Source organism: Lynx rufus, unplaced genomic scaffold (assembly GCF_022079265.1).
Source record: "Lynx rufus isolate CCGP_SWC_20201006 ecotype Redwood Valley unplaced genomic scaffold, mLynRuf1.p SCAF_8, whole genome shotgun sequence".
Taxonomy (NCBI): Eukaryota; Metazoa; Chordata; class Mammalia; order Carnivora; family Felidae; genus Lynx; species Lynx rufus.
In genome coordinates this window covers 5,718,753-5,744,087 of record NW_025814896.1, presented here as the reverse complement: position 1 = coordinate 5,744,087, position 25,335 = coordinate 5,718,753, and the positions used below count along the sequence as shown (strand labels likewise).

Genomic DNA, 25,335 nt, shown 5'->3' with positions numbered 1-25,335 from the left:
ATCCCTGCTTTTAGATTGTGTTGATCCCCCTTCTTGTTGCCAGTGGAAAAGATGCCACTGCTAGTGGCAGTGATTTGCTGCTATCTGCCATCTGCAGAGTCGGATTTGGGGGGCACGCGGCTTGCATCTCAGCTCCCCCTTCTACTCGCTTCTTGTGTGGCTGGCCTTGGTTTTGTCAACGGCGAATTGGAGATAACAAGAATAATATCCCCGTAGTCTCATTGTGAGGACTAAATGAGATAATTCCCGTAAACTGTTGGAATGACACTTTAGAAAAGTCAAGGAATGTTCGCTGTTGCTCCATTTGCGTGCACATGCTTTTATTCTTCCCCGGGTGGTCGATGCAAAAGCAGCTTGTCAATTAGTTCCCCCGAAACAGCAGAAAGATCGTTTTAAAAATATGATGAAGCACCAGGATTGTGCAAGACTCTGTATCGTGATAGAGGTTTCTGGAGTATTCCTCAGGTGTGGGAAATACAATTCAACAAACGCTGATTTCACGCCAGCTGTGTGTAAGACACTGAGAGCTCGGTGCTGCAAAGGATACGCACGGGAGTAAGACACAGTTTAAAGTCTAGCAAGCAAGACGAGGCAAATGCCTGCCGTTTTATGAGGCAGAATATGAAGCAGTCCTCAAGAAGCGATGGTATGAGATGATCCATTTGGGAAAGAATGAGGAGAGGTGTCCTTGAGGAGGGAGTACTTGTCAGAGATGATTCCAAGATTATGCTGGGGGGCTTCGGTACCAGACAGGCTTCACTGGCTCTGCTGCTTAACGGCTGTATGATGTCTTGACAAGGAGGTTGCTTCGCTCAGCCTCACTTTCCTTTCTATAAAATGGGATTACAGTACTTACTTTATAGGGCTGCTCTGGAAATTATAGGAGATAAAGAGCTCTTATTATCACGATCTAGACTAGAGGTTCTCAATCTTGTCTGCTCCTTAGGATCACTTGGGAAGCTTATAAAAACTATTAACCCCCTGTGCCACCACAGATCAACTAAATCAGAAATCTCTGAGAGGGAGGCCCAGGCAGCACAACTTTACAAAAGGTACCCCAAATGACTCCAAATACCTCATCTAGACTCGGTGCGGCCAGCTCAGCTGGGAATTTGCTCAGCACCCCCTGGACCTTCTCGATCTGCATTTTATAAAAAGGTCTTGTGGGTCTGAAAGTCCCCTGCAGATATTAAGGCTCCTGGTTCGCAGACCACACTGAATAGCAAAGGAGAAGGTTCAGTGTATGTCCCACAGAGTCAGGAGATCCCTCTCTCTTCTTTTCCTTCAGAAATTCAGCCACCAGCTGAAATCTTTGGAGTTGGCACGCGTCCGTGTGTGTGTCCTAACAACCCCTTAGCATTCTCATGGAATCTTACACTTCGCAAAAGTCTTTCATGTGTGTTACTTCACTCGATCCCAATTAAGAACTTTCCTGAAGTCAGGCATCGTTATGCCAATTTTACAAAAGGAAACTGAGGCCCCAAGAGCCCCGGACGGCAGACAGGAGGCCAGGGCAGGGCCCCAGGCTGGCGGACTTCACCGCAGCCCGAGGCAGCATTCCATCAGCTTCTCCGAGGATGGCCTTGGACTTGAATTGGCGGCAATCAGAATTCTGCTAGACATTTAATTCTCGAGAGAAAATACTAACTATCCTCCGTGGGCGGGAGCGGCAGCGGCGAATTTATTAAAACGGTTGCTTGGCAACTTGCAGGCGGGCCACACCAACTTACGACCAATCCGCATGTTGCTGGCACGGGGACTGCTTCTCGGCGTCAATAACGCTTCTGCGCATGCGTCATCGTCTCGCGAGAGGGGGAAGGCTTTTTTTTTTTTTCTTTCTTCGCTGCCTTCCGGGCGACACAGGAAGTGGCCCCGGGGCGCAGGCGCCGTGGCTCCGCGGTAATTGGGGCAGTTTCCTCCACCAGCGTGAGGGTGTTTCGGCCTTTGGGTTTTCTGTTCGCGCCACCTCGCCTTCGCCTCCTCCTCGCCCGGGTGGGCTCGCAGGCCCCCGAGTTCCTCCCGCTCCCCGCCATCTGCCCCCCCGCCGCGGCGCGACTCAGGTAGGCCCCGTGCCGCCTCCCTCGCTCCCCGCGGCCATGGCGCCTCCGAGGCCGGGTCCCCCGGCGGAGTGAGCCCCGCAGCGAGGTGTCGGGGCGCGAGCCGGCCGGTTAGCGGGCTTCGTTACCGGCCCCTGGGAGGGACGCCAGAGCTGGAAGGGGCCTCGGAGTCATCTCGGGTCTAACCCCCTCGTCCTTCTTGTGGGGAAACTGAGGCACTGGGAAGGGTCGCGGAGTTGATGGCAGCGTCTGTCGCCTCTGCCCTCCCCGGTTACAGGTCTGGCTTATCAGATGCATGCTACCTCCTCGGAGGAGCCTTCCCCGACCAGTGTAGAAGGGCATCCATCCCCTTTAGTCTTCTCCCGCCTTAACCTCTCTTCGTTGCACTGACCACTGTCTGAAACTGATCTGTCTCTTTGTTTCCGGCCTTCTCTGCCAAGTGTTTGCTGTACACACGGAGACGCGCGTCCCCCAGGCAAGTATCTGTCCAGTCCCAGCCGCCGTGCCCAAGGCACTGTGCTGAGGGTCAGGCGTGTGCCAGGGAAGAATCCAGACAGCCCTCTGTCCTCCCGGAGCTGACCTTCTCTTGGGGAAGAGCCTGGTTGCAAACAGTGTCAGATCCTGACAGGTGCCGTCCAGAAAACAGGGTGATGTCGTCCGAGGTTGGAGATGTCAGATGAGGAAAACAGGGACGCCTCTGAGGAGGTGACCTTTTGGCAACAGACGGGTCTAGCAGCCTTCTACTGTAACCCTTTTAAAGCGGACCTTTTCGATGGGTTTGGGAAGTTGCCTACGGTTGTGTCAACATCACCACAGTCCAGTTTTAGAACGTTTCCATCGCCCCCCAAAAGTGCTCGGGAGACGGCTTTTGAATTGGGGGTCTGAAGATTCAGCCTGAGACGTCGGGAGGGTGGGGGAGGGTGAGTCACCCCAGGCGGAAGGAACAGATAGCAGCAACGTTCCACGGCCGGGTGGACCTTGCTGTGTCCACGCGCAGGAAGGGCGTCAGCAGAGCCAGCCTGGCTGGAACGCAGCGGGTGGCGCAGGCGGGGAGGTGCGGTTGAGTTGTACGCGGGTCCTCCGAACTTGAGGGGTCCCAGCGTCCTGTATGACACGCGGTCCACGTAGCCTGGTTAATGCTTGCGTGACCCCTGCTCCTTCCCCGGGTTCCACGTGGCAGAAACGTTCTCTCCCAACATGAGAGCTGCAGAGAGGGAAGGAACGGAGAATTTTCAGGCGCCGTGCGTGTGTGTGCGTGGCCTCCCTTGTTTTTTGTGATTCTGTGAAGTGGGCATTCGTGGCTCTGTTTTCGGGGATGAGAAAATCGAGGCTAAGTCACCTGCCCCAAGCCGTGTAGCCACTGGTTCCTGGACTCTGCCTGCAGAAGCCTTGTTATTCCTTTGTTCTCAGGCAGTGAGCTGGCGTTGCCCGGGCACTGCTCACATTTAACGTCCTCTCACACAGTTGTTCTCAGATGCCGACGGGATCATAGCCGTTGCTTTGACCGAGTCGCTGGGCGCCCACTTGCTTCATGAAGTCGGGAAGCCCAGGTGCCTTTCCAGAATCCCTAGCGGTCTCCCCATTCTGTGTTGTCCAGGATGTAATACCAGACCTTTGGGTACTTGAGCAGACCCGATGGAGTACTGTTTAAAACTTCTTGTACGGAGAAGTTGCTGAACTTTGCCGGGACTGGTTGCTTGTCTTAGTGACTTCGTTCGGAGATGCTGACCTAAAGCAGCGTAGAAGTTAGTAAGAAGACAGGAAACGCCCACTGAGTGGTGACCTGGAGAGTGGGGCCTTTTGCTGGTTTACTGTTGTGTTCCTGGTGCCAAGGGCAGCGTCTCAAACTACGTAAAACATGGGTGCATTTATTTTCTGGCTGGTGACTGAAAAGCACTCGGCCGTAGTGTCTTAGTTTACTAACGGTGGCAAACGTGCGAGGGAAACGGGGAAGCTGGCTGGGCGGTGTGTGGGAACTCTGTCTTGACAATTCCCTGTAAGTCAAAAACAGTCCTAAAGTAGAAAGTTCATCTTTAAAAAGTACCTGCTTATCACATGTTTAGATGTCTTGAGAAGAGAGAAACTCATTTAGAGTCTTCTTTTTCTTCTGTGGCTGAATTAGCTTTAAGTTAGCTCTCAGTGATCTTGATTCCTGAAGAAAGGACCCGTCCTTAACGTTTTCCGTTACTTTTCAGGGCCAAAATGAGTCTGTTCGGAACAACCTCGGGTTTCGGAACCAGTGGGACCAGCATGTTTGGCAGCACAAGCACAGATAACCACAACCCCATGAAGGTACCTCGGAAAGCTTCACGGCACTTGGAGGAAATCACGCACCAGGGCCTCCCTGAGTGAGAGACACTGAAGCAGTGTGGGAGCCCCCTTTGGGGCGAAAGCTCTGAAACTCTGTCTAGCCCACTTTCTCCAACTTGGGAGCACGGCAGCTGTGTCCACTGCACGAGTGTCCCGGGCACCCTAACTTTCCCCATCTCTTAAGTCACCGCGGTGCTTGTTAAAAATGTGGGTTCCCAGGGCCCAGCCCACGACTGTTGAGTTAGAATTTCCTTTGGGGTGGGGACAGGCGATGACTTTGATCAAGCACTTTGAGGCCACAGTGAACCAGTGGGCCGTCGCTTGGAAGATATCATGATGGGCATTTCATAGAGAGTGCTGGGTCTGGTCCCTCCCATCTATGCTGGTCCTTCCCGTAGCTTCCCCTTTGGGATCAAAGTAAGAGAGGTCCAGTTCATTTAGTTCTTGAACACAAGGAAAGTCTACCCTGAGTGCTTAGTGAGAAAGAAAACAATTTTGAATGAAATTAATGATGCATACTTTGTAACGCTGACTTTTTCCCCCCAGGATATTGAAGTAACATCGTCTCCTGATGATAGCATTGGTTGTCTATCTTTTAGCCCACCAACCTTGCCCGGGAACTTTCTTATTGCAGGATCGTGGGCTAATGATGTGAGTGCTCCTTACGTGCATGTTCTAGAAGTCCTCTCTCTTTGTATGGACAGGGTTAGGTTTCCTTTTGGCTCCGTTCTTTCCCAGGTGAATGAAGTGAATGAAGAAAGAAATCGGTTAGAGGGTGTGACCCTTCTGAGTGCGCTGACATCATTTGTTACCCTGATTTTTGTTAAGAAAGCATGATCATAGGCATCACTCAAAACTTCCTCCTCTGGGGGGGGCCTGGCCGACTCAGTCAGTGGAGCACATGTCTCTTGATCTCAGGGTTGTGAGCTCCAGCCCTGCGTTGGGTGTGGAGATTACTTTACATACGTACATATACATACGTACGTACATACATACGACCTTAAAAAAATTTCCTACCTTAGTTCAGTAACTTGACGTGGATTCCCAGATCAAATGTAGTATCGTTGAGAATGACTGTTTTCCGTGGTAGTATACATAAATTTCTTTTCTTATCCTGAAATGTTCTTAAGGTAACTTTGGGCAAAGCACAGATCGTGCGTAGGTGTCACTCTTAGCCTGTGGCGTACAAGAAGAAAGGCACAAAAAATCACAGTACACAGAAAGATAAAAACCTGGTAGAAAAATAAGCAAAGGACGTGAAGAGGCACTTCACAGAAGGAGTGCAGGTGGCCCTTGGTGTGGACTGGAGCCATCCGGCCACACTCCTGAGCAGATGAATTCAGACTTAGGTGATAGACTCCCTCATGTTACCGAAAATTAAAAGCGGAAAAGCGTGACGCTTGGTCCCGGCAAAGATAAGCCGAAACCGTACATGTACCGCTGCTGAGTGTGTAGATTGCTACGGCGCTCCTGAAAGGTAATCGGCCATACCTGTGAGAAATCCTTAAGTTTGTACGTTGCATCTTAGTGATTCCCCTGTGGGGCATGAGGAACGTCCCCAGGCTGTCTCTTGCAGACTCTCCAGCAGTCTCTTCACCGTCCTCCCCGTCTTATGAAGCAGCTCGTGAGCTCAGGAGCAGAATAACTGGCCCAGGGCCCACATGTAAGGGAGGGGCGAGGCGGGGCTGCCGACCCTCGCAATATGGCCCAGGGTCTAGACTCCTGGCCGCTACCTGATACCGCCTCATTTTAAGAAGTCTCCGTGCTAGTCCGCTAATAATGGTATTCTGTGGTATGTTTGTATGCTGGATTGCCATTTTAAAAGTTTTGGAAAAGATTTTTCGGCAGCAGGGAGGCAGTGGGGCGGCAGGGGGATGAAGAGAGGAGAACAGCAAGGGGAGGAAGGTAGCCATGGCTGAGCAGGTTTGGTTTCTACATGTAGTTTCTGGAAAGACTTCAAATGAGTTACTAAAAAACGTCAGAAGAACATGTAATGGCAACTAATGATGCAAGGGAGAAAAATGCTGACGAGAGTGAAGGTACTCTGTAATCTAGTTTCTTTTTTTTTTTTTTTTTTTATATTTTTGTAACGTTTTATTTTTATTTTTGAGACAGAGAGAGACAGAGCATGAACGGGGGAGGGGCAGAGAGAGAGGGAGACACAGAATCGGAAGCAGGCTCCGAGCCATCAGCCCAGAGCCCAGAGCTAGAACTCACGGACCGCGAGATAGTGACCTGAGCTGAAGTCGGACGCTTAACCGACTGAGCCACCCAGGCGCCCCTGTAATCTAGTTTCTTGAAGACAACGTGTGCATAGAAAGACAGCACAGCAAACATTTTTTTTTTTTTTTAATGTTTATTTTGAGAGAGCACAAGCTGGGGTGGGGCAGAGAGAGAGAATCCCAAGCAGGCTCTGCACTGTCAGCACAGAGCCCGACTCCGGGCTTGATCCTGCGAACCATGAGATCGTGACCTGAGCCAAAATAGACAGTCAGATGCTTAACCGAGTAAGCTACCCAGGCCCCCCTCAATTGCTTTGTTGTTAAAGTTAATGAGGTTGATAGGAGACGTTTCTGTATGCGTAAGTTGCCCCCATTCCTTATCAGGTGTTTACTGCGTGCAGTGTGCCGTGGCTTGCTGTTTGTGTTCATTTGTCGTATCGCTACAGGTTCGCTGCTGGGAAGTTCAAGATAGCGGACAGACGATCCCAAAAGCCCAGCAGATGCACACGGGGCCGGTGTTAGATGTCTGCTGGAGTGATGTGAGTCTCATTCAAGTTTTCGTGTTTTCTGCAGCGTAAAATCGTGTGTAATCCAGAGTTTGTGTTTCAACTTTTATATAACCCAAACCACAAATAGCGGGTATCTGTACACATTGTTGGAAATTCTGAGTTTCTGAATGCGTTGATGTTCCTAAGGGGGTCCGTTAACGTTAGCTTTAGTTAATCTGAAAGCTTTTCTTGCATAAAAACCTCATTATTTTAGGGGTGCCTGGGTGGCTCAGTTGGTTGAGTGTCCGACTTCAGCTCAGTTCATGATCTCGCGGTCTGTGAGTTCGAGCCCCGCGTTGGGCTCTGTGCTGACAGCTCGGAGCCCGGAGCCCGCTTCCGATTCTGTGTCTCCCTTTCTCTCTGCCCCTCCCCTGTTCGCACTGTGTCTGTCTATCTCTTTCAGAGGTAAATAAACATTTTAAAAAATTAAAAAAACAAAAACACAACTTCATCATTTTATTGACACGTTACCTTGGGCAAAGGATTAAATAATTTCTGGAAACCTTTTTTACCTTTATGCCATAAATTTATGTTGTTTTAAAATTGGAAATGTAGTATCTCAGAAAATAAATGCTAGAGAAAAAAAAATAATCTTTTTCTATTAACAGACATTTGAAGTCTTTTTTAGGGTTTTAGAATTCTGTTTTTCCTTCCGAATCTTGAATATCAGTCATATAAACAAATATGTCCAAGTTAATGTGGCTCTGAGCTTCTGCTGTGGATTGGGGAGAGTAAATGGAGAGATCTTTCACAAGGCCCAGCAGAGAAGGGAAGGTGGGTGTGGCGGGCCGCAGCTGTGGAGAGGCCGGTCCCCTGGGGAGATGAGGGGCTGGGGCACTGACAGCTCAGCCTTTCTCTCCCGCCACCGCTGTGGCCCGGTTGGCTGAGCCCAGCGGAGGCAAGAAAACAGGGGCCTGACTGACGGGCAGACAGATGTACCCCCGTGCTGGGGAGGCTAGGCCTTCTGGCCCCTCCCATGCCTTCTGTGTCATTTGTTCGGTCAGATTCATTAGGTATGATTTGCAGACGATGAAACGGAACCTTTTTAGCGTGTAATTCTGTCAGTTTTTGAGGCTGCAGACACTTGTGGTCGAAACACGGAACATCAGCCCCCAGAATCCCCCCCTGCCCTTATGTGGGCACGTCCTCCTCCGATCCCAGCCCCTGGAAACCACTGGTGTGGTTTTGGTGCCCGTGGCTCTCCCTGTGCCGGGTCGCGCAGACAGCCCCGCCCCGCGGTGCCCCTTCACTCCGCGTGGTGCCTTTGAGCCCCGTGCAGGTGGTCGTGCCAGTGGTTTGGCCCACTGCGTGGCCAGGTCATCGTTTGCTCACCCAGCCACCAGGAGAAGGACGTTTGGGTTGTTGCCCATTTTGGTCAGGAATCAGGCTGCTGTAAACACTTGGGTCCTGGAATTGCCACGAACAAAAGTTTTCGTTTCTCCTGGGTAGATAATGGATTACTGGGTCGTATGGTGAGTATATGTTTAACTATGAGAAACTCTCAATTACTCCTGTTTTATGTGGTCATTTTTAAATGACGTGATCTTACTTAGCTTCTAACTAAGAAATGAGTCTGCTACTCGTCAATATTTCGGGATGGTTCAGGAGCCAGAGTTGCTCCTGTTTTCGTCATTAACTGTGATGGTCTTCTCTGAGCATTTTTGTCATCTGAAGGTGTTTTCTTGACATATCTGATTGGGTTAGTATGAGACTGATAATAGATCTGTGAAAACAATTTGAAAAGATGCATTTTTTACAGATACAACTTGTTTTTTTTTTTAAGTTTGTTTTGAGAGAGAGAAAGAGAGAGAGTGAGCACATGTGCAGGGGAGGGGCAGAGAAGAACAGAATCCCAGGGAAGGGGGGGTGGCACCTGAGTGGCTCAGTCGGTTGCGTGGCTCAGGTCATGATCTAACAGTTTCATGAGTTTGAGCCTCATGAGTTCACGCCCCGCATTGGTCTCTCTGCTGTTGGCCTGTCAGCTCAGAGCCCCCTTGGGATCCTCTGTCCCCCTCTCCGCCCCTCCCCTGCTCACGCACATGCTCTCTCTTCCTCTCCAAAAAAACCCCGAAAACTCAGGCAGGCTGTGCGGTGTCTGCACAGAGCCTGACGTGGGGCTCGAACTCATGAACTGTGAGATCGTGACCTGAACTGAAATCAAGAGTCTGACACTAAACCCACTGAGCCACCCAGGGGCCCCACAACTTATTTTTAATTTGCACGTGGAAAAGTAATAACTTGAGTAAATTTAAAATACTTGATTTATTTTGCCTGTCTTTTTTTCTGATTTGGTGATGGATCAGAATGTAAAGTTTCTTATAAAGTAGGGAAGAAGTAAAATGAACTGGTAGAGGATGTGTTGAGCGGCTTCGGGATGTATAAAAACGAGAACAGCTTATTTCCTTTCTCCCGAGTTGTGCGTCATCTGCTGGAGGGATTGAGCACCGTAACGAAGGGTTCTGAGTTCTGAGAAGGTGTGCTGGTGCTGGGTAGTGGGGAACACAGAAAGCAACTGTAAATTTTGGGGAGGGTGCCGTGAAGGCTTCACTGAAGAGACAAGAGTTAGAGAAACGAACTGCACACAGACCTCTAGTTTTTTGAGCGTTGTGTCATCCAGTCCAGGCCTCGGTTCAAATTTGGGCTCTACTCTTCAGTGTTTTCAGTTTGGCAGGTTACCTGATCTCTCCATCTGTTTCCTCGTTTGTAAAATGAAGGTGATAATAATTACGACGGGTCATATTTAATTCAGCAAATAACTATCAGGCTCCTCTAGTAAGCTAAAGCCCTGGGGATAGAGTGGAAAACAAAGTAGGCCAGGTAGGCAAATACCGTGTTCATGGAATTTCTGGTCTCTTAGGACAGACCTGTAGAAACAAGTAAGAATTCCAGGTGGCAGAACTTGTGACAGCTAGACCACACGTACGTAAAGCGACGGGCACGGTGTTAGACGACAGGCTTGCCTGAGGGAACATAGTGAGTGGCCGAGTCTAGGCCCAGACCCAGACCTTCCTGGCTCCAGAGCCCATGTGCTTGACCGCCTCCCTCATAGGCCTACAGGAAGGGAAATGGGCCAGCGTGGGAAGAGCGTCCGGTAGAGGAAGCCGCATACGTAACGGCACGGAAGCACGAAAGAGCCAGAGCGACCGTGGAGGCATAAAAACCAAACTTGGTGAAGATGATTCTTTGCCCTCTGAGGACATTTTCGCTCCGTGGCCGTAGCAGCGTGGAGAGCAGCTGGGTGGAGAACACAGGGCCGGGCCGGGAACACGAGTGCTGTCGTCTGCCCCGCCTTCGGGTAGATTAGCCTCGAGGTCGGCGCGCCCACTGGGCCCTCGTGTGCCGCTGCCATGTGGTGCTGGTCATGGTGCTGGTCACGGCTGGTAGGACGGGCGTTGCCGGTGCGATGGAGAGGCCGGCGCGTCCCTCGGTCTGGGGGTGGCCATCGCATGCGTCGGTGTCTTTGTGAGGGTTTACAGAGTGAGGCTTCCGAGGTCACTGACACAGGCAGGTTGTATCTTGTCTTTCAGTTGCAGAACTGGTGACTTTCTATGGGAAGAAACTTTTGCTGGGGAGGGATGGCAGTAAATCTTGGAACTTTGGAACCAGAAATGACATAATCTGGGTCACTGGTCAGCAGACTGTGGCCCGTTGCCTATTTTTGGGAATAAAGTTTATTGGAACACAGCCAAACTCCCTCATGTACATAGTGTGTATGGCTGCCTTCAAGTGTAACACTTCAGGAGTTGGAACGGAGACCTATAAAGACGAAAATTCACTAAATAAATGGCCCTTTAAGAAAGAAATTTGTGGGGCGCCTGGGTGGCTCAGTCAGTTGGGCGTCCGACTTCAGCTCAGGTCATGATCTTGCAGTCTGTGAGTTCAAGCCCCACGTCGGGCTCTGTGCTGACAGAGCCCGGAGCCCGTTCGGATTCTGTGTCTCCCTCGCTCTCCGCCCCTCTCCTGCTCTCACTGTGTGGCTCTCTCTCTCTCTTAAAAGTAAAATAAAAACATAAAAAAAAATTTTTTTTTAAAGAAAAAAATTTGCCAACCGCTGGTCTAGAACTTTCCATTTAATACTTTTTAAAACTTATCTTGTGCTTCTTCGTATTTGACCTAATTTATGAGTTCTGTATTTGAATTTTTTTAAACGTTTGTTTATTTTTGAGAGAGAGAGAGGCACAGAGTGTGAGTTGGGGAAAGGTAGAGAGAGAGGGAGACACAGAATCTGAAGTGGGTTCCAGGCTCTGAGCTGTCAGCACAGAGCCCGACACGGGGTTCGAAGTCCCGAACCGTGAGATCCTGAGCTGAGCCGAAGTCAGACACTTAACCGACTAGGCCACCCAGGCATCCCTGTATTTGAATATTTTTAAAATCACCACACCATGATTGCTAATTTTTTAAGCTGTTCTATAGTTTACATAGGACCAGTGATTTTTGCAAATTAGCGTAAGGGCACCTGGGTGGCTCAGTCAGTTAAACGTGCCAACTTTGGCTCAGGTCAGGATCTCACGGTTCGTGACTTCGAACCCCGTGTCGGGCTCTGTGCTGACAACTCAGAGCTTGGAACCCACTTTGGATTCTGTGTCTCCTTCTCTGTCTGCGCCCCCCCCCCAACATGTGCTCACTCTCACTCTCTCATAAATAAATAAACATTAAAGAAGTTTAAAGAATAAAAATTAGTGTAGTCTTAGGGTGTGCACTTCAGAATGTTATTGGATACATAGGTGAACAAATGTGTAATGATTATGGATATATATTTGTGTCTACATAGATACCGTAAATGTGTTTACCGTTGGTGATTTTAGGTGAAGCGTTTACGAATGTTCATGGTTTTATTCCTGCAACTTTTGTGAGGGCTTGAAATTCATTTAAAAAAAAAACAGCTTAAAATTAATCAAAACAAGAAAAAATGTATAAACGTCCCCTGGTAATACACACAGGTGGAGGATACCCAAAAACTACTCCCAGAGGGTAGTGAGTTGCCCATAAGGAAGGAGCCAGGTCAGGGGTGGGAGACCTCATCTTCCCTGTATGACTTCAAGAGCTATTTGAATGGTTTTCATCCTGTTTATGTGGTATTTCTTAGAAAAATAAATCAGTAATAAAGAAATGAAGCTAAAACACGTTTTGGGTATGACAGCGTAGTTTATGATATACTAGCCCCCAGATAATTAGAAAAATAAAAATCGCAGGGGCACCTGGTGGCCCAGTCGGTTAAGCCTCCGACTTCAACTCAGGTCACGATCTCGCGGTCCGTGAGTTCAAGCCCCACGTCAGGCTCTGTGCTGATTGCTTAGCGCCTGGAGCCCGCTTCGGATTCTGTGTCTCCCTCTCTCTCTGCCCCTCCCCACTTGTGCTCTTTCTCTTTCCCTCTCTCAAAAATAAACATTTAAAAAATTTTTTAAAAATTGCAAAATGAAAGCTGCCTCAATATGATCAACTTAATATACAGATAGAAATTTTATTTTTTTCCAATGACAAATTTTCTCCACTTTCTTTTAGGATGGGAGCAAAGTATTTACAGCATCATGTGATAAAACTGCCAAAATGTGGGACCTCAACAGTAATCAAGCAATACAGATTGCACAGGTAACAAACGCCGTCCACAAAAGGCTGGTGCCTGTGGGCCTCAACATTCACGTATCTGACATTCCGACACCCACGTGCGGCTTGCCTTTTCCCAGCTGTATTTGGATACTCGTTCGTTCGACAAGTATTTATTGAATGCCTGCTGTATCCCAGGCACTTTCCATAGGGGTAGAGACACGGCAGCGAGTAAGAAGGACGCTTGCACGCGCCCGTGGAGCTGTTAGCCTGCTCGGGGACAGCAGGCACGCTCTTGTGGAAAGACTGCTAAGGCAGGAGTAACGGAGGCAAGAGGGCCAAGAACCAGAGGGTCTGACCTGTTTGAGAAGGGCCCCTTGACGTGGAAACGTTTTCAGAAAGGCATCGCATACTCCGAGATCACGGGGCTGTGTGACTGTGCCAGAAGCATCTCCTTGATTTCTTGATTCGTACCACCTTACCATAAACAAAAGTGGTGGAGTCCCTACTCGTCATTTCTGAACGCCTCCCTGGGAAGGGGCTTGCTTTTACTCTCACGTGCTCGCTAATTAGGGGGAAAATAAAACTGACATTTGTCAGGATGGTGAGTAGATATAAGTTCTCGGGGTAAATTGGATGTCACGGTCATTGGGAAGGGCTCGGATATCCTTTGGTGTTTGTCTGGTACGACCTTGATATTTAAGTTCATTCCTTCTCTTTGAGTTTCCAGAACTGAGGCCATTCGGCACATGGTTACATTCATCTTGATCTGTTCTGATTTTGTTTTGAAAGCACGACGCTCCTGTTAAGACCATCCATTGGATCAAAGCTCCAAACTACAGCTGTGTGATGACTGGCAGCTGGGATAAGACTTTGAAGGTATGATTATGCCACTGAGGGGACTGCATGGCCTGACCAGGATGGACATTTACTTCTCATGCTGTTTGCACTAGAGCTCTGAATGGTCAGTTACTGGCTTTTTTTTTTTTTCCTTCTAGTTTTGGGATACACGATCATCAAATCCCATGATGGTTTTGCAACTCCCTGAAAGATGTTACTGCGCCGATGTGGTAAGGAATTTCCGACTTAATAGGTATCCTTTTAAGAGAAATACAAAACTTGATGACGTCTTGCGATTAGAGGATAATGTAAAAATCCCTCGAATTTTAATAAGTTCCCAGAGGATGTAGTTCAGACCTCCTGTCGTCTTGAATCAGGAGATTTTTGTGCTGGATTTGTTCCAAAATTACTGAATCCTGCTGCCGGGGTTTTTTTTGCCACTTGTGTTTTGAACATACGCAGGAAGCCACGTGCCATCAGTCTATAACATTTTTTGGTTGCTGTAGAAAAACTGGCAACAACTTTGTGGTGTGGCACCGGATCTTTGGGGACCGTGAGTGGAAGAGAAACCGAAGAACTTTCTCTGTCCATCTGGTTATAAGTCTTAAAGTTTTGTGCGAACTACCAGTAATCGCACTTTTAGGAATTTATTGTGAGAAAAACGACGCAGATGGGTTTTGTTTTGTGTAACACGATGAAACCTTGGATGTGACCTAATGGGCCAACAGGACCGGGGAGATTAAACGAACCTGGTGCTGTGTTTGTCTGAGGGAATATTGCACAGTCACCAGTAGCGTTCTCGGAACACACACCTCGAGTGAAGGATCTGGATTATGCAGGAACATACGTACACGCCTATATGTGCGTAATGCTCAAAGAAACACCGGAGTAAACACACTGTGATAGTGACAACAGCTGTCATCTGAAGGGATGGTGTAGGTGACTTTGATTTCTCCTCTCTTCCTCAGTGTACTTTTCAAATGATTGTATTTTATAGTTTTAAAAAACGAGCCTTTTAAAAATGGACGTTCTACTTGCAGATACGGTTTCTGTAGATTTTCATGAAACATGTTGATACCAGTGGTCTTTTTTAAATTAAAAAAAATTCAGACTTATTTTTGTGACTCTGAAAGAATTTTGATCTAATAGTTTTGTGTAAAAAAGCCACAGTCCTTCATTTTAAGCACGCCGCTGCCTCCTCCGTTCCCTAGATCTACCCTATGGCCGTGGTGGCGACTGCAGAGAGGGGACTGATCGTCTACCAGTTAGAGAATCAGCCCTCCGAATTCAGGAGGATAGAATCCCCGCTGAAACATCAGGTGAGTCACGTGACCAGGACGCACATACTTAATGAGCCTGTGTCACACGCACTTCACTGCGCACGATGGGGATACAACTGTGCTTCCAGACACCTGTAAGCATTTTCTTTTTTTAAAAAGTTTGTTTATTTAAAGTTCTTAAAGTTTATTTCTTTGGGCAGAAAGTGAGCGTGAGCAGGGGAGGGGCAGAGAGAGGGAGAGAGAGAATCCCAAGCAGGAGCTGTCAACACGGACCCCGATGCAGGGCTTGAACTCCCAGATCATGAGCTCGTGACCTGAGCCGAGATGAAGAGTCGGATGCCTAACCAACTGAGCCACGCAGGCGCCCCGGCAAGTAGTTTCAAAGGGGGTGAAGTTGAGGATATAAGCAAGTATTTAGTGCGTAACTGCTGTCCGTCCCCGGACAAGCCGGACTTCTCTGTCCTCTCCAGACGCGCCCCGGACAGCTGGATGCCGCGGAGTCAGATCGCATACCCCCGCGGACTGGGCCCATCGTGGGCGTAGCTCCCAGCCTCCGCTGTGCCTTCATCCCGCCCAGTTGCCGGGTTTTTCTCGTCAGCTCACCTGCCACAGACTCTTAGGTTTTCTTCACTCGAAACTCCTAGGCTCTCCCTCCCCTACCTCTGTCTCCGCACATCCATTCGGCTCCTACTCGGCATACAGACCAGCGGTGGGGAGCTTCTCTTCCTCCCGCCGAATCTAGAAGGCTACCTGCGCCTGCACCTTGCCCCCGCTTTCTCCCGCCAGTCAGGGGACGTGTGCCCCTTGGGAAGGCCCATCGTGTGGAGGGGGTCTGTGGAGCCTCGTGCTGGTGGTCCCCATCTCCTCCGGGGGCGGGGGTTGTCTGGACTCCCACCCCCTCCTGATGTCACAACCGGCCCTGACATGTGCCCTAGTCTTCTTCACCCGAGAAAACACTCTTGGCCCACATCCTTTGGTCCCACCCGGACCCCTTTTTCCTCTGCAGTTAAGCATCTCACCTGCGCTTTCTTGGTTTCCTTACCTCCCACTCACTTCTCACCCGACTCCCTTGAGACTTCTGCCTCCGTGACTCCTCTGAAACGGCTTTTGGCTGGCCACCGAGGGCTTCCTCGTCAGTGATTCCGGTGGGCGCTGACCAGCCGTCCTCTTCTGTCAGCCCAGCAGCATTCAGCACTGTCCCTACATGTTCTCAAACGCCCTGTCCCTGTTCTCCGCGACGCCAGCCTCTTACCACCTGCCTCGCGGTTGCTGCTTCGTCTTCCTCACTGCTGCTTGCTGCGTCTCGGGTTCCCCGGGTGTCTGCCCTTGGCCGCGCTGCCTCCTCTCCTGAAGCAGGACCTCCTCTCCCGTCCCTGCTGTCATTTTGGTAAACCTTGTGGGCTGGGGACTCAGACCCCCCACAGACCTCGCCTCCGGGATGCCTGCAGGACACCCCCAGTCTGACGGCTCCTTGACGTGTCTCCCGACGTCTCCGCCCAACAGTATCCGTCACCAAACCCGGGACGACTTTCTGCAGATCTTTATTTGGGTGTTACCCCTCCTCAGGCTTCTCCCTGGCCGTTTTCCCCCAAACTGCGTGTGTGCGTGTGTGTATGTACCTTAGAGATAAACGCGTGATGTGTTTCATGTGATTCGTTCTGTGTTGCCCACTAGAAAGTAAACTCAGTAAGAGCAGAGATTTCTCTTTGTTGCTGCTTCGTTCCCAGCTACAGCCCGGTCTGGTGGGTAGAAGGCTTCTGTAGATGTTTGCTGAGCAAAACAACGATCTTCACCTGCTCCCGCCCCCCCACCCCCAGCGTGTTCCTCCCCAGGTGCTCTGCATCTCATGAGACCCACCTGCTGTTGTCAATGCTGCGAATCGGAAAGGCATCCTTGATCTGCTCCCCCTCCTTTCCGCCTGTCCCCCTGATCCCCAGGTTCACTTCTGCAGGTGTTTTAGAATCTGTTCATTTTGTTCCTTCCCTCCCACCACATCTAATCCAAATCTCCTCGAATGACTGTAAGAGGTTCTGTCTGTGCCCTCCTTTGATCTGCTCTCCACGCGTGGGTTGGGGGGGCTCTTTCTTCTAGTGGCACGTCTGACTTTGCCACACCTCTGCCGAAAAGCCAGCAGTGACTTCTCATTTCCCTTTGGATAAATCCCAGATTCCCAGACAAAACCTAGTCTGATCTGACTTGACTTCCTGCTTCTAGGCACCTTGGCCTTTCATTTGTTGAGGCACGCCATCAGCCTTTGCATAGGGCTGCTGTGTGGTTGTGTTCTTGTAGATGGTGCCCCCTAGAGGTGTGCAGTTCCTGGGCTCTGTGCTGAGCATGGGAGGCACAGCTTGACGAGCCATGGTTCCTGCTGACCTCTAAGAACTTACAGATTTTGTCTCTTTATATTAATTTTTTTTCTACTCGCAGAAGTAATGGGCTTTCTGTTCAAAAAAAGGCAAACGGTACAGAAATAGAACTAGCATGTGCTTTTCTGTTTACTTAGGAAATTTGTGCGCTCTAATAAGTGTTACAACAACAGAAACTGCTCTTTACCATCATTCTTCTATGGCTTTGTCCCAGGCTCTGATGCTGCCCTCATGCCTCCCCAGCCCCTCTAGGAAGATGAAATGTCCAGTTTGGGGCAGGTGGGTGGTTCTCGGGGGTAGGCCAGGTTGTCACATCTAGAAGGAGGAAGTGACGGGGTGCCTGATTGGCTGAGGCGGTTAAGCGTCCGACTCTTGATGTCGGTGCAGGTCACGATCTCACCGTCGGTGAGATAGAACCCCGCGTCAGACTCTGTGTTGACGGCGCGGAGCCCGCTTGGGATTCTCTCTCCCTCTTTCTCTCTCTCTCTCTCTCTGTCTCCCCGCCTCCTCCCCACCACCCCCACTCGCCGGCATGCTCTTCTCTCAAGGTAGATGAAAGCATAGAAGGAGGCACGAAGACCCGGGCCCTGGTCCTGTGCCACGGGGGCTGGGTCCCGGGCTCTTTGATGGGGTCTTCTGTAGAGTCCAGGAGACCCTCCTTTGGTCCCCAGACCCAGCATTAGACAGGTGCGGTGTGTTGCTCCTGCATAGTGTGGTCACAGTTAGAAAGTGCTGGTCACGTCCCCTGTCCCACTCGGCCCTGGTTTTCCCTGTGGTTGCCGGGCAGACGCCGTTTCCCTCTTCTGCCTGGGGAAGCGGATTCAGAAGCATTGGGTGAGTTGCCGCAGGGAGCCCACTGGTGGTGGGCCGTGGGTCGGAGACACGAGTGCGCCCCCCGCCCCACGATGGGTGGCAGCGGGGTAGGATGTGGTGGGGCTCTGGGGGTCACGCGAACCGCGGGAGTGACAGGCCTTTGTGGCGCCAGAGGCCGAGCGGCACCGGACGGAAGCATGCCGTCTGCGGTTTATCCGCAAAGTCACGTGGCCAAGTACAAGTGGTTTCCCAAAAGGTGGACAGTGATGTTTACTGGAGGACGAGCAGTCACCTCTGTGTCATATTTGTATAATATGTTTCTGGTTCTTCTGAAACCCAAAAACGGTGAAAATTACTTATTTTTGCTTAGTTACGAAATCTTGTCTTTTACATTGTGATAACGTTCTCTTTTTCTGTCTCCAAACGGTAGCATCGATGCGTGGCTATTTTCAAAGATAAACAGAACAAGCCGACTGGTTTCGCTCTGGGAAGTATCGAGGGGAGGGTTGCTATTCACTACATCAATCCCCCAAATCCGTAAGTGGGCTCAATTAGCTTGTGAATTTTCACTGGAGACGCTTTCAGAAAGGAAAACTCAGTTGGGCCTTTGCTTTTCAGTGCCAAAGACAACTTCACCTTCAAATGTCACCGCTCGAACGGAACCAATACCTCAGCTCCTCAGGACATCTACGCGGTATGTTTTTAGAAACTTTAACCTTGAGAACCTGTCTAGAAACTAGACTTGGAGGTGGGTGGCTGAGTCATTAGGGGTCACAGGCAGAGATAGATGACTTATGCTGCAGGGCCCGGGTTTCTGTTTTTATGACACACACTGTCTTTGGTCTCCGCCTGCTGCTTCGGGTGCAAGCTTCGGGCTCTCGCTTCGGGCTCTCGGGGCCATCCACCTCCTTTTGGGTGCTGGTAGGCAGGTGATTCGCTTAGCTAAAACTCAGAAATTGCTGTTTGCTGAGAAAGAAAAAGGCATTCCTGTGGGGTCCTCTCCGCAGTGTCAGTAGCCGCATACGTGTTGATTTTTGCTGACTTGTGTCCCTAACAAGAGGCGTGACTCAGTTCTGGGCTGGCAGTTGATTCTGGAAGCATGGCTAGTTTCTTCCGTGATCAGCGGGCAGCCGGCTGTCACAAAGTGACAGTCTGTACGTTTTGTTTCGTACGTGCAGCAGGAAGCACGTCCTGGTAGAGACGTGCTTTCTCCTCTGTCGTCCGCTTCTCACTGTGCGTGTCAATCCCTTCAGGTAAACGGGATCGCATTCCATCCTGTTCACGGCACCCTTGCCACTGTGGGATCCGATGGCAGATTCAGCTTTTGGGACAAAGATGCCAGAACGAAGCTAAAAACTTCGGAACAGTTAGATCAGCCCATATCGGCCTGCTGCTTCAATCACAATGGGAACATATTTGCCTATGCTTCCAGCTACGACTGGTCAAAGGTGAGGATTCCCAGTCCTGCCCTGGGCTCTCTCGGGTGACAACGCCAGGCTGGAGGCGGAAGGCCCGGGTCGAGCTGTGACTCTTCTCTGGACTCGCTGGTGACCTTGGCAGGTCACCATCACGTCACCTCCAAGGGAAATGGCAGGCTCTCCTCACCAGGTGTGCAGACCCCGTGAAGTCATACCTGTAGAGCCTTTCCCTGGGACCCTGCCCCTGGGCAGGGTCTGGTCATCGTGAGCCCAGAAGCAGAGGGGAGCTGGAAGCCGCACGTCCTTCAGTGATGGTTGGGGCGGTGGCCAGAGAGGAAGTGGTCATGCAGGGGGCAGGGGCCGCGGGGCCAGGTCACCGAGCTTTGGCTGGAGGCGTGGCTTTTTTGTGTATTATCTGGGGAGAGGGTTTAGGGGCTGACTGGATCGTGGCTGCATCTTTGAGGCGTCCCGGCGTAGTGGCGAAGGGACCTGACTCGGGTGCTTGAGTTCCGGGCCACTGGCTGATGTCTGCTGTCTCTCGGCCAGCCCACGTGCTTGCTTCTCGGCTGCTGGTTCTCCTGGATTGTTCGACCCTTGTCTCTCTCGTCCCCTCCCCCAGCAGCCTCTCCACCGTGTCTTCCCTCCCATCGGCACGTGTCTGTCTTCTGGCCCGTCTCCTTCTGCCCTCCTGCCACCGCAGACAGGCACAGGACTCCCTCAAGCCACTCCATTCCCTTCTCCCCCCAGCGCCTTCTCTCCCTCCCCGCCAGCTCCTTTGTCCTCCAGCCTGGGGCCGTGCCAGAGCTCGCGCAGGAGCCGTGTTTCCCTTGACCGATAGACCTGTCGGAAGAAGTTAACGCCTGCTAGCTTCTGTTGTTTTGGCCACCTCTGGGATGCTGCCCCTCCTGGTCAGCTCTCAGCCTGACTGGTTCTGCTCGGGGTTCTCCACCGTAAACCAGTGACCCTTCGGTTTCTGACTTGATTCCTGAGCTCTTCCGGTATCATGGTCCCTACAGGATGTGTGTACCTGGTGCCCTAGGGTACCTTCACTTTGGGAGGAGAGTCCTGCTGACTCCCACCCACGCATCCTTTATCCTCCAGGCTTGCTGCCTCTCCCGTGTCCAACCTCTGTGTCAGTCACCATCCGCTCTCTTGGGGCATAGGTCTCGGTCTCAGCTTCGATTCTCTCTTTTTCTCAGAAGAGCCGGAAGTCACTGTCTCTGGCCGCTCTGCCTGTGGCCGCCCTGCCTGTTCAGCACGTTGTTATTTTTTCTTGTAACTTTTAATTTTTTTTTTAAGCTTAATTTATTTTGAGGGGGGAGAGCATGAGCGGGGTAGGGGCAGAGAAAGAGGGGGAGAGAGAATCCTGAGCAGGCACTGCACTGTCAGCACGGAGCCCGACGCAGGGCTTGATCCCACAAACCATGAGATCGTGACCTGAGCTGAAATGAAGAGTCGGACACTTAACCGACTGAGTCACCCAGGCGCCCTTCAGCACGTTATTTTCGATGCCTGCCCCGGCCTCTACAGATGTGCCCCCTGTGGCTGAGCGTTTGCTGATGCGGGCCGTGCAGCCGCCCTTTGGTTTTCGTCAGGCAGCTGTACTGACGTGTCCCTGCAATGCAGTCGTCGTCGTGCGGAGTGATCAGTTTCAGCATCCGTATATATGCCCGTGAAGCCTTCACCCCAGTCGAGAGAGTGCTTTTATCACCCCCAGAAGTTTCCGTGTGTATTGCTGGAATCGTTCTCCCCACACATAACCGGTGATCTGCTTTCTGTCTTTGTAGATGAGTTTGCAGTTTCTAGAGCTTTATGTAAAAGGAGTCCTAGAGGGGCCCCTGTGTGGCTCACTGGGTTAAGCGTCCGACTTCAGCTCAGGTCAGGATCTCATGGTCTGTGGGTTCGAGTCCCACGTCGGGCTCTGTGCTGACCAGCTGGGAGCCTGGAGCCTGCTTCGGATTCGACGTCTTCCTGTCTGCCCCTCCCCCACTCACACAGTCTCTTATCTTGAAAGTAAATAAACAGTTATAAAAAAAAAAAAAAAGGAGTCCTACACCACACGCTTTTTTTTGCCTGGCATCTTTCACTCAGTGTGATGATTGTGGAATTCACGCATGGCGTGGAGCGTATCCCTGGTCCATCCTTTTCACTGTGTAGCAGCCCGTGGCACGACTGTGCCCCGCGTGTCTGTCCATCCACCCGGGGAGCCACACACTCAGTTTTGCAAAGTGTGCACTTCTGGTTCTGCCTGAGCCAGGTGGTGGCCTGAGGCCTCGATTTCTCTGCGGGGCTCCGTGTGTCGCGGGCTTGGAAACGTTGGTAATGGAAGGAAGTGAGAAAGTTCATTGCCGTGAAAGCCGCTCAGGATGAGTTTGTCCGAACAGGTTGCGCCAGCTCGTGGCGCCCGCTGCTTATATCCTCGTTCTCGTTTGGAAGGAGTTGCTTTGGGAATTTCACCCTGTTCTGGTCTAAGGATCGTTGTCTCCGGGATGCGACCGTGATCGCTTACGATTAATACTCTCCGCTTGCTGCCCGAGTGTACCTGTCCAGAAGAGCTGCACCTTGCGTGTTACGATGAGAACGTATGGTCACCACTGAGCAAAGCTTCTAGACCCACCTCGGCACATCTGCCCAGGGATGAGCAAAAACCTGTCGTCACGGGGGAGGCAGAGGGCAGTCAGTGTCCCTTCCCACCTCCCTGTTCCCACGCTTCTGGTCCCTGGAGTGCTGCCTTTCTGCCTTGCCCCACCCCCATCATCTCCCTGAAACGGGTCTGTCATGTGTCTCTCCCTCTTTTTTTTTGTTTTTGGTTTATTTTTGAGAGAGCGCAAGCAAGCAGGGGAGGGGCAGAGAGAGAGGGAGACAGAATCCCAGGCAGGCTCCGCCCTGTCAGTACAGAGCCCGATGTGGGGCTCGAACTCACGAACTGTGAGATCACGACCTGAGCCCAAACCAAGAGTCCGACGCTTAACCGACCGAGCCACCCGGGAGCCCCCCCGTATCACTCTTAATGCCACTTATGACTTTGGTGGCTGCTGTTCCTTTTCCCTGTGGGATAATGTTTAAAGCCCCCCTGTCTGCCCTTCCCAGCCCTTCAGAGTCCAGCCTGGTCCAGATTTTTCTGGCTCCCCCAGAGTCATACCGATCTCCTTCCACCTCAGCACGGGCACGAGCAGACGCACTGACGGCCGTGCGTGCCTCCGCTTCTCTATGGGTCTGCGTGGGGAGGCTTGTCCCGGACCCTGCCCTCGTGCCCGGGAAGCCTCAGAGCAGACGTCCGCTCTGCTTCAAGGCCTCAGGTCCAGGCCAGTGCTCCCCCGTCCTCCTGGGAGGCTCTGCTCCTCCCGTGGGCGGCCCTCCGGGCCTTGAAGTGGGGGTGGGCTGAAGAGTCTCCGTGCCGAAAATCCATAAAAGATGGTCCGTCCGAGGGGGACACCGAAGACAGACTTCCTCCACGCCCTTAACCTTTCCTCCGAAACCGGTTTCTGCTTAACGTTGGTTTGCCTTTTCTTTCTCGCCAGAAACCTGTTTTGTTCCCCCAGAGAGATTCTGTTTGATGCACAAAGCACAGGACCTGGCGTGTGCCGAGTGCCCACAAAATGCTAACTTTTGCTTTTTCATAATAAGCTTGTTGTGTCTTTTTCCCTTTAGGGACATGAATTTTATAATCCCCAAAAGAAAAATTACATCTTCCTGCGTAACGCAGCCGAAGAACTAAAACCCAGGAATAAGAAGTAGCGGCCGGAGACTTCTGGGCCGTCGGGAGTCGTTCTCTCTCACTCTGCCTCGTCTTTGTACGAATTTGGGTCCCAGTTTTTGGTAGGTTGTCAGCCATGGATGTGGATTTCAACCCCTGGAGAAAACGATCATTGTTCAGCAGTCGGGAGCCCAGCCGGCCACGGCGACTGCCTGTCACAGGTCTGTGCTGTGGCCCTGAGGGGACTGAAGTCATTAGAGAAGTCAGCTTCCTGTGGGCGACTGCCAGGCATTTTTCAGCGCTTCGTTCAGCCACGTCTGTATTAGAGAACATTGGGGAACATTCTACGGACGCTGTACTGTATTTTGTAATAAAATATTTTGAAGATTGCCTCCTAAGCTCCCTTTGTCTCTCTCTCCCCTGGCCTGCCCCCTAAGCTCTCACATGGTTGTCCTGCCCAGCATGATCATGGGTTTTGATTTGTGATGTGAGACGCCGTTGGGGGAGCAGCGGTCTTGCTGAGGAGGGCGGGAATCCTGAGCCGTGCGCGGGGGGCCGGCCGCTGCTTCTCCAAGCACCGGCTTCTTTCGTTCCGTCTCCCACGTCCCCGGTGTCGTTTGGCTCTGCGGGCGGACGTCCTGGTGGCTGGGACGGGGCCTGTTCCGTGTGCAGACCCAAGCCGGTGATGTTTGTGTGGCCCTCAAGTCAGGAGCGAGCCCCCTGCATGAGACATGCTCTGAACTCACGCCCAGTAACTGTTTTCTTTTCAGGCGTGGCTTTTTAATTTTTATTTTATTTATTTCTCGTACTTGAAAATTCTTGGTTGGTAAGTATCTGAAATGAAATTCGACTTTGACATTTGACCTTTGAGTCCGTTGTTGTGTTCCTACCCTGCGATCCCAAATGCATCTTACGCTTTACTGTCTGGGACTGGGATGTAAACTGGCTTGCTGAGTTTGGAAATCTGGCTTTCCTAATATTGTAAGACTTGTTTGCCTACTCGTAAAAAGCAATGAAAATAAAGTTTTCTACTGAAAGAGATCGCCTGCACTCAATGGTTTGAATTCTTTGGTAGTCAGATCCCAAGCAAATTCAGGCCCTTTAACTCTTCAGCTCTCTTTGCATTGAAAGATGCGTTTTTTGAGGGAGAAAGGCAGGTGCACGGGGGGAAAAAGTCTGAATCTTCAAGTTAATCGTTTCCACCTCCCTTCTCTCCCTGCTGCACGAATCAGCCGTGCGGCTTTATGATCTGTGCCCGTGGGGGGAGACAGCAAGTAGCCCGCTCTGCCGAGTCCGGCTTGGTTATCTCGGTGGCTGACCCTCACGGCAGGTGGACAAGATTTATCAGTGTTCGTTTACCCGGAGTTTCTTCATTCTCTGTATGTCCGTGACTGGCGATGCTTGAAAAGGACCTCGAAACGGCCCGAGTCGTGAGCTTCGAAGAGCGTTCTTTTCCAAGACTGGGCCTTGTCACGTGACCAAGGGGCTAGGTAGTTTTAGTCACTGGCCAACTTAAAACGTTGTTATCAAGGTCCATTTACCGAAATTACTGTGGGGTGGTGGAACCAGGAGTGAGGGCGGCTCCCTGGCGCCCACAGAGATGTGAACCCTGGCAGACGGGGCCGGGGCCCAGAACCTAGAGCCTTAAAGCCTGCTTGGGGTTCGCTGATGCACCAGGAAATAGTTGTTGAATCACTGGACTTAAGATGCTTGCTTTCACGGTTCCTAAAAGGCACACGGAGTATTTGAGAAACTCCGCACCTTAGACGTCATCGCTGCAGGCGCCCGAGCTGTGCGTTGCATGCGGTAGGTACGCGGAAGAGATTTGCAGGCATCTTCTAGTCCAGAAAGCCACGCGTGTGATCGTGACTCTTCTAACCAGTGTCAGGCCGCTGCGCACACGCGGTTCGAGCCAGAGGTCCCCGTTTCGTTGAGCGAGGAGAGAGTAGGCCTCGTGGAGAGGACCAGTCGTCTCGCTCACTTAACGTTTTCCGGCATTGGATCGTCACAAGGTCCCAAACGGAGGTGACAGCTTCCCCATGAGGCGGACCCGCCACGTAGATTCCAAAGGTGGCACGTTGCTTTCACGTATGTTCCCCTCTGGTCTCGCTGGGCCTTTCTCCTCTCTGCGTGTGACCCCGCGCTTGGCGGGAGCCGCGGACGCGGCCTGGTGGCGAGACCTTGCACGAGAGGGGCCGGGGGTCCGAGGTGGGGTCCTGCAGGCACAGGGTGGCCACACC

The 25,335-nt window shown here is 51.3% G+C and overlaps 1 protein-coding gene across 3 annotated transcripts; it reads left to right on the top strand.

Annotated features, from left to right (window-relative positions):
• The first annotated feature begins 1,910 nt into the window (after positions 1-1,910).
• RAE1 (ribonucleic acid export 1) lies at positions 1,911-24,136 on the top strand. 3 transcript variants are annotated; one of them, XM_047068781.1, is made up of 13 exons: positions 1,911-2,060; positions 2,498-2,532; positions 4,253-4,349; positions 4,914-5,018; positions 7,036-7,128; positions 12,640-12,726; positions 13,474-13,560; positions 13,680-13,751; positions 14,733-14,840; positions 18,411-18,517; positions 18,599-18,674; positions 19,234-19,428; positions 23,050-24,136. In XM_047068781.1, the coding sequence occupies exons 3-13, from the start codon at positions 4,260-4,262 to the stop codon at positions 23,134-23,136; spliced, it is 1,107 nt and encodes a 368-aa protein (XP_046924737.1). In that variant the 5' UTR covers positions 1,911-2,060; positions 2,498-2,532; positions 4,253-4,259; the 3' UTR covers positions 23,137-24,136. The 3 variants fall into 3 exon arrangements, with proteins under 3 accessions (XP_046924737.1, XP_046924736.1, XP_046924739.1); XM_047068780.1 differs by lacking the exon at positions 2,498-2,532; XM_047068783.1 differs by lacking the exons at positions 1,911-2,060; positions 2,498-2,532 and adding an exon at positions 2,559-3,607.
• Positions 24,137-25,335: the final 1,199 nt, after the last annotated feature.

What these genes read in the sequence shown, in the direction of transcription:
- RAE1 (XM_047068780.1), top strand. Translation starts at nt 4,260, where the DNA reads ATGAGTCTGTTCGGAACAACCTCGGGTTTCGGAACCAGTGGGACCAGC. An exon ending in TAGATGTCTGCTGGAGTGAT is followed by an intron (nt 7,129 to 12,639) that starts GTGAGTCTCATT and finishes ACTTTCTTTTAG; the next exon opens with GATGGGAGCAAAGTATTTAC. An exon ending in AATCCCCGCTGAAACATCAG is followed by an intron (nt 14,841 to 18,410) that starts GTGAGTCACGTG and finishes TCCAAACGGTAG; the next exon opens with CATCGATGCGTGGCTATTTT.